This window comes from Vicugna pacos, chromosome 7, assembly GCF_048564905.1.
Source record: "Vicugna pacos chromosome 7, VicPac4, whole genome shotgun sequence".
NCBI lineage: Eukaryota > Metazoa > Chordata > Mammalia > Artiodactyla > Camelidae > Vicugna > Vicugna pacos.
In genome coordinates this window covers 15,990,254-15,998,017 of record NC_132993.1, presented here as the reverse complement: position 1 = coordinate 15,998,017, position 7,764 = coordinate 15,990,254, and the positions used below count along the sequence as shown (strand labels likewise).

At 43.2% G+C, this 7,764-nt stretch overlaps 1 protein-coding gene across 7 annotated transcripts in view; it reads right to left on the bottom strand.

The window, feature by feature from the left end:
- Positions 1–349: 349 nt before the first annotated feature.
- The window catches only part of LOC102531559 (solute carrier family 23 member 1-like), a 51,901-nt gene continuing 44,486 nt past the window's right edge, over positions 350–7,764 (bottom strand). For all 7 annotated transcript variants that reach the window (XM_072964391.1, XM_031674600.2, XM_072964394.1 and 4 more), the window contains 4 exons: positions 3,825–3,989; positions 3,325–3,433; positions 2,058–2,153; positions 350–776 (listed from right to left, as the gene is read on the bottom strand). In XM_072964391.1, the coding sequence (XP_072820492.1) occupies positions 517–776; positions 2,058–2,153; positions 3,325–3,433; positions 3,825–3,989 (630 nt within the window). In that variant the 3' untranslated portion in view covers positions 350–516. The remainder of the gene's footprint in view (positions 777–2,057; positions 2,154–3,324; positions 3,434–3,824; positions 3,990–7,764) is intronic.

Sequence of the window (7,764 nt, the reverse complement as noted above, 5' to 3'; positions counted from 1 at the left end):
TGAGCTGACCCTAAGGTGTGGCACTGGGAATATGCAGAGATTGTGGCTTTCCCGGCCCTTCAGTGTTTACAAAGGGCAGGGGCTTGGAGGGGCCGGCAAGGCCTCCTGCCTCTTTGAGGAGGAAGAGAACTGTTCCTGTCACCTTTCAGCAAATAGCCCTGTCTCCATCCTCTCTAAGGGGCCTCTTCCTCACAATGCACCAAAATACTTCCAAGAGCACATGGACTAAGAGGGTTTCTGTGTGGACATCGGGCTGCACTGGTTTACACTGCGGACGAGAGGGCTGGAGCACTTACACCTAAGGATACAGCTTGAGGCCAGACCTCGATGCCAAGTGACCAGATCCAAATACGCTTGTCATGGTCTTAATTTAATACTAATACTTATTCATCTTCCACCATGGGTGGGGTGGAGAGGTGCTCGAGAGGGCGGGGTGTCCACCCGTACGTGAGCGGGGAGATCAGCGCGTTCGGTGGGGTGGTGGAGAGGGCTTTGGGACGTGCAGAAGCAGAGGTCTCACATCCTGGTCTCTGTGGCCCCCTTTGGCCGCTCTCCTGAGGAGTCCTGGGAGCAGAGTGTGAGCTGGCTTGCTCCCACCTCACCTTTCCCACCATTTTCCAGCCTGGGCCAAAAGGGGAGGCCCTGGGTGCAGGAGGACGTGCAGAACTTGGTGCCAATCCCACAGGGGAGGCTGTAGACCTCCAAGGCCTTAGTCGTCTCCTCAGACTCCTCCTGGATTTGATTCCATGTCAGGAGGCCTCTCTCCTCCAGACTTCCTAATAGGAGACAGTGAGCAGTCAAGAGTGGGCCTCAAGGAAGGCAGACTTGGCTGGAGGGAGCCTCTGGCGCCCCCTGTGGGCACTCAAGAGGTCTCTTCTCAGCACCTTGCACCTGCCAGCAGCAACTCCTCCTCCTCCTCCTCTTTTTCCTCCTCCTCACTCTCCTCCTCCAATCCCATCTCAAGAAATCAGTTCAACTCAGCTCATCGTCAGGCGTCCCCTGAGCTCACAGGTACAATCTTCTATGAACCACTGTTCTATCCTCATCTTCAGGGGCAGGCCTTTCTATGTTTCAGTGTTTCTGGAATGCAGGTGCATTTTACATTTGGTGGCGAGAAGCAATGTGGCAAATGAATACCACGAAGCATGTGCTGTCACAGACCAAGAAGGGAGCACCGAAAGCCATCAGTGAGGGCAGCTCCGTGCTCTTCGCCTAAAACGTCCTCAGTGCTTGTGGACCTGGTTGGCTCGTCCTCACACTTATTACCTTGCACTGTAATGTTCTGTTTTCATGTCTTTCTTCCCTACTAGCCTGTGAATTTCTGGAAGGCAGGGGGCACGTCTTGCTGCTCTTTGTATCCTCAGCATAGAGCACCTGGAACACAGCACTCTTGCTGTGGTTTTTATTAGAATATAAATGAATGAACTCATACATTCTCTCCCTCACCAACTAGACTGCAGCTCTAAGAGAGCTGGGGCTGTGTCTTTTGCTTTTTTCGTCTGGTGTATTGCTCACCTTAAGGCCCTTTCATGAGCTGAATTGTAACCGCCCCCCCCCCAAATCATACGTTGAAGCCCTAACCCTCCCCCAACATCAGGATGTACTTGAAGACACAGTCTTCAAAGAGGAGATTAAGTAAAAGATGAGGTCTTTATGGTGAGCTCTAATTTAATCTGATCTGTGTCTTTATAAGAAGAAGAGATTGGGATACTCAGAGAGACACCAGAGACGCATGCACAGGAAGGAAAAGCCATCCACCTGCAAGCCAAGGAGAGAGGCCCCAGGAGAAATGAACCCTGCAAAACCTTGGTCTTGGCCTTTCAGTCTCCAAAACTGTGAGAAAATACATTCCTATTGTTTAAGCCCCCAATTCTGTGATATTTGGGGATGGCAGCCCTAGATAGGACATGCCCATACACCCCACCCAGATTCAGGGCCCATCCAGGTATGCTGTGGCCAGCCTCACATGGGAATGGGGGCCAGAGAAGCAATGTGGGTGGTCCAAATGCTGACCATCTACCCAAACTGCTAGCTTACACGGCAGAAGTGAGCCCTACCAGGGATGGTGTTGTCCAGTAGAAAGCCCAGAAGTCCACCAACAAACATGCCCGTGGTCAGCAGCACCTGGATGACCTGGTCCAGTTGGAGAATTCCTAGAGGGGAGACAAAAACGACAGGGATTAAAAAATGGGCAGAGGGTCTGAACAGAGATTTTTTTCAAAGATACACAGATGGCTAACAGGTACTTGAAAAGGTGTTCAACATAACTAATCATCAGGAAAATGCAAATCAAAACCACAATGAGATATCACCTCACATCTGTTAGAAGGGCTTTTACCAAAACAGACAAGAACTAAGAAGTACTGGTGAGGATGTGGAGAAAAGGGAACACTTACGCACTGTTGGTGGGAGTGTAAATTAATGCAGTCATATGGAAAACAGTGTGGAGGTTCCTCAAAAAATTAAAAATAGACCTACCATATGACCCAGCAATTCCACTGCTGGGTATTTGTCCAAAGCAAATGAAAACACTAACTCAAAAAGACATATGCAAAGCCACACTCACTGCAGCGTTATTTACAATAGCCAAGATGTGGGAACAACCTAAGTGCCCATCAGTGGATGAAAAATTGAAGAAAATGTGGTATATAATTACAATGGATATTATTCAGCCATAAAAAAGAATGAAATCTGGCCATTTACGACAATATGGATGTACCCTGAGGGCATTATGCTGAGTGAAGTAGGTCAGACAGAGAAAGACAAATACTGTTATGAGCTCACTTATATGTAGAATCTTTAAAAAAAAAAAACTCATAGAAAAAGAGATCAAATTTGTGGTTACCAAGCAGGGAGAAGAGGGAGGAAGAATTGGAGCAAGGTGGTCAAAAGGTACACACTTCCAGTTATAAGATAAATACAAGGATGTAGTGTACAACATGACTACTAATGTTAATGCTGCTGCATGATAGACGGGAAAGTTACTAAGAGAGTAAATCTTAAGAGTTCTCATTACAAGCAGAAAAAAAGTTTTCTCCCCCCACCCCAATTTCCTTCTATTGTTTCAATATGGGATGATATATGGGTGTTGACTAACCTTATTATGGTAATCATTTCACAATATGTGTAAGTCAGCCTTCATGCTATACACTGAAACTCATTCAGTGATGAATGTCAATTATATCTCAATAAAACTGGAAATAAGTACAGTGTGGTGGCAGAGTCAACTGTGTTTTTTTTTTTAAGTGACAGACATTCCCAGAGACCAAGGACCCCACCAGCTCTGCCCCTGGGGTGTTCACAGTCTAGAGGATGGAGAGTCACCTGTGTGGAGCTTCTCTGGGTTCTTGTTCACCCAGTTGGGAACGGCGAGCCCACAGTAGATGGAGAAGCCAAAGACAAAGAGGTTTCTGGATGAGTTCATGTCCACGTACTGTAGGAGAGAGGCCCCCATGGCAGGCCCAGAGCCATCAGCACCTGTGCTGCTCATCAGTCAAACACCCCGCCAAAGCCCCCCTCCCCTCCCTCCGACCTGGAGGTTGGAAGGGGAAGCTGGACTCAGAGGGCATAAGCTTTGACCCAAGTCTCAACTCCCACTTGACCCTGGAAGGGGAGTGGTTTGGATAATCCAACTGGAACTGATGCAATTTTGTTTTTTAGAAGTTTGGATGCTTCTGGCTATTTCCTTCTTCAATTTGGAGCCAGTTTCTGGGACCTAGGAGTCCCTTCCCTTCCTCCCTTGCCCCCACTTTGTTCTGTTCATCTACATCCCCATGGGCTTCTTCCAAGAGATGCAATGTTTTTCTAAGGGTGCCTTGCCTCACCTGAAGATTGGAGATCCCCACGGCAGTGATGACCCCGAACATCACCAGGAACATGCCTCCGATCACGGGGGTTGGGATGGTGGCAAATGCAGCCCCGATCTTCCCAAATATGCCCATCAGGAGCAGCACACAGCCCGCGGCGACAATCACCATCCTGCTCCCCACCTGCAGCCCTCAGGGAGATAGGGGTGGACAAGGAACTCAGTACCAGCCGGGCCACACGCCCAGAGGCCTATGCCCTGCTCCTGGTGCACCACGAACAACAACGCTCCAGGAGACTTGCAGGAGCAGGACTGCCTGATCTGGAAATGGCCCCTCTCACCTCCCACATGGGGTTGGGAAAGGATGAGGGTGTGACCTTGGGTTCCAGCATCTACCCTCACCATTCCTCTCTGCTGCTCTCACACCTGTCTTCAAGTCCTGACTCAAATCCCCCTTCTTTAAGGAGCCTTTACAGTGAGACAAGAAATCTCTCTTGGGATGGAGTGGCCAATGCTTAAGAATCAGGTTTGAGAGCCAATCCCAACTCTGCCTCTAAGTAGCTGTGTGGCTTTAGGCACATTACCTAATCTGTCCAAATGTCATCCCCCAAACTTACCAAGTGGGATTGATAATACTTATTTCACAAGCTCATTTTAGGAGGCCAGCATTATCCTAATACCAAAGCCAGATAAGGACACTACAAGAAAAGAAAGTACAGTTGACCGTTGAACAATGTAAGTTTGGACTGTGTGGATTCATTTATATTTTTGCATACTTTTTAGTAGTAAATACTACAGTACTTACTTAATACTACAGTGCTTAATCCATGGTTGGTTGAATCTGTGGATGTGGAACCACAGGTATGAAGGAACCATGGATATGGAAGAACCATGTATTCAGTGAGCCAACTATAAGTTGTACACTGGTTTTCAACTGCACAGCAGGTTGGTGTCCCTAACCCCCTCACCCTACCCCTATGTTGTCCAAGGGTCAACTGTACAGACCAATATTCCTGACAAATACAGGTGCAAGAAATAGAAAACCAAATTTAACAGCACATTAAAAGAATCATACACCGTGATCAAGTGGGACTTATCCCCATAATGCAAGAATGTCTCAACATATGCAAATCAATAAATATGATATACCACATTAATAGAGTGAAAAATAAAAACATATGATCATCTCAATAGGTGCAGAAAAAGCACTGGACAAAATACAACATCCTTTCATGGTAAAAACGTTCAACAAATTAAGTATAGAAGGAATGTACGTCAACACAATAAAGGCCATGTGCAAAAAGCCTACAGCTAATATCTAAAATCAGAAACAAGACAAAGGTGCCCATTCTCACCACTTCTATTCATCATATGACTGAAGAATAGTCACAGCAATCAGGTAAGACAGAGAAATAAAAGGCATCCAAATCAAAAAGTAAGAAGTAAAATTTATCTTTATTTGCAATATGATCTTATTTATAGAAAATCCTAAAGACTCCACCAAGAAATTGTTAGGATTAATCAATGAATTCAGTGAGGTTGCAGGATACAAAATCAACATACAGAAATCAGTTGCAGTTTTCTCTACACTAACAATAAAACTTCTGAAAAAGAAATAAATTCCACTAAGAATAGCATCAAAACAATAAAATGCTTAAGAATGAATTTAACCAAGGAGGTGAAATAAGACTTTGATGAAAGAAACTGAAGACAAATAAACGGAAAGATATCCCATGTTCAAGATCAGAAGAATTAATATTGTTAAAATATCCATACGACCCAAAGCCATCTGTAGATTCAGTACAATCCCTATCAAAATTCCAATGGCATTTTTCACAGAAACAGAAAAAAACAATCCTAAAATTCATAAATAACCACAATAGAGCCCCGTAAAGCCAAAGCAATCTGGAAAAAAAATAAAGCTGGAGACATCACACTTCCTGATTTCAAACTTTACTACGAAGCTACAGTAAGCAAAACAGTATGGCACTGACATAAAAATAGACACATAGACCAATGAACAGAACTGAAAGCCCACAAATAAACCCATGCATTATGGTCAACTAATACCTGACAAAGGAACCATGAAAACTCTACGGGGAAAGGGTAGTCTCTTCAATAAATAGTGTTGGGAAAACTAGATAATCACATGCAAAAAATGAAATTAAACCACTATCTTAATACCACTTACAAAATGTAACTTTAAATGGATTAAATACTTCAATGTAAGGCCTGAAACCATAAATCTCTTAAAAGAAAACATAGGGAAGCTCCTTGACATTGGTCTTGGCAATGATTTTTTTGGACATGACACCAAAGCACAAGCAACAAAAGTGAAAATCAACAAGTGGGACTACAAACTAAAAAGCTTCTGCACAGCAAAAACAATCAACAAAATGAAAAAGCAACCTCTGAAATGGGAGAAAACATCTGCAAACCATATACCAGATAAGGGTTTAATATCCAAAATAAACAAAGAAGTCATACAATTCAATAACAACAAACAAGACAAACACTTTTAAAATGGGCAGAGTAACTGAATAGACATTTTTCCCAAAGAAGACATACAGATGGCCAACAGGCACATGAAAGAAGCTCAACATCACTAATCATCAGGGAAATGCACGTCAAAACCACTATGAGATATCACCTCACATCCTTTAGAATGACCATCATCAAAAAGACAAGAGGTAACAAGAGGTGAGGATGTGGAGAAAAGGGAATCCTGTGTACTGTTTGTAGGAATGTAAATTGGTGCAGCCTCTATGCAAAACAGTGCACAGGTTCCTCAAAAAGTTAAAAATAGAACTACCATATGATCCAGCAATTCCACTTCTGGGTATTTCTTTAAAGAAAATGAAAATACTAAGGCAAAAAAAATGTATTTCCCACATTCACTGCAGCATTATTTACAATGGCCAGGATATGGATACAACCTAAGTAGCCATCAACGGATAAATGGATAAAGAAGATGTGATATATATGAACACACACACACAATCTATATAAAGTTAATCCATTAAAAAGGATAAAATTTTGCCATTTATGACAACATGGATGGACCTTGAAGACATGTTAAGTAAGTCACACAGAGAAAAACAAATAGTGCATAATATCATTTATATGTGGAATCTAAAAAAGCTAAACTTGTAAAAGTAGAGAGAGAATGGTGGTTACAAGGGCTGCTGGGCGGGGGAAATGGGGAGGTTTTCCTCAAAGAGTACAAACATCCAGCTAGAAGATGCCTAGGTTCTGGAGATCTGAGGCACAGCGTCGTGGTTATAGATAACACTGTATTGTATACTTCAAAGTTGCTAAAGAAGTGGATCTTAAATGTTCTCACCACAAAAAAAGAAATGGTAATTAGGTAACATGATAGAGGTGTTAGCTCAAGGTGGTAATCATATTGCAATATATATGGGTATCAAATAAACACATTGTACACTTTAAACTTACACAATGTTATATGTCAAGTGTATCTTAATAAAGCCAGGGGCAGGAGACTGGTGTGGGGGGGGGGGGCAGAGTGATACAGGGAGAGAGACAGGAGATGGGATAGGGAGCAAGGAAAGGGCTCTGTAATGAAGTGCTTTAAGGGCCATGGAAAGGAGTTAAGACTAAATTCTAAAGATAAGGCATAAACAAAGTGTGGTCTATTCATATGATGGAATATTATTCAGCCTTAAAAAGGAAAGGAATTCTGATACATGCTACAACACGGATGAACCTTGAAAACATTATGTTAAACGAAATAAACCTGTCACAAAAGGACAAATACTGTATAATTTCACTTACCTGAGGTCCCTAGAGCAGTCAAATTCTTAGAAACAGAAATTAGAATGGTGGTTGCTAGGGGCCAAGACAGTGCCAATAAGGAGTTGTTGTTCAATTGATACAGATTGCAGTTTTGCAAAAGAAAGTTCTGAAGATTGGCTGCCCAATTTGGATGTACTTTATTG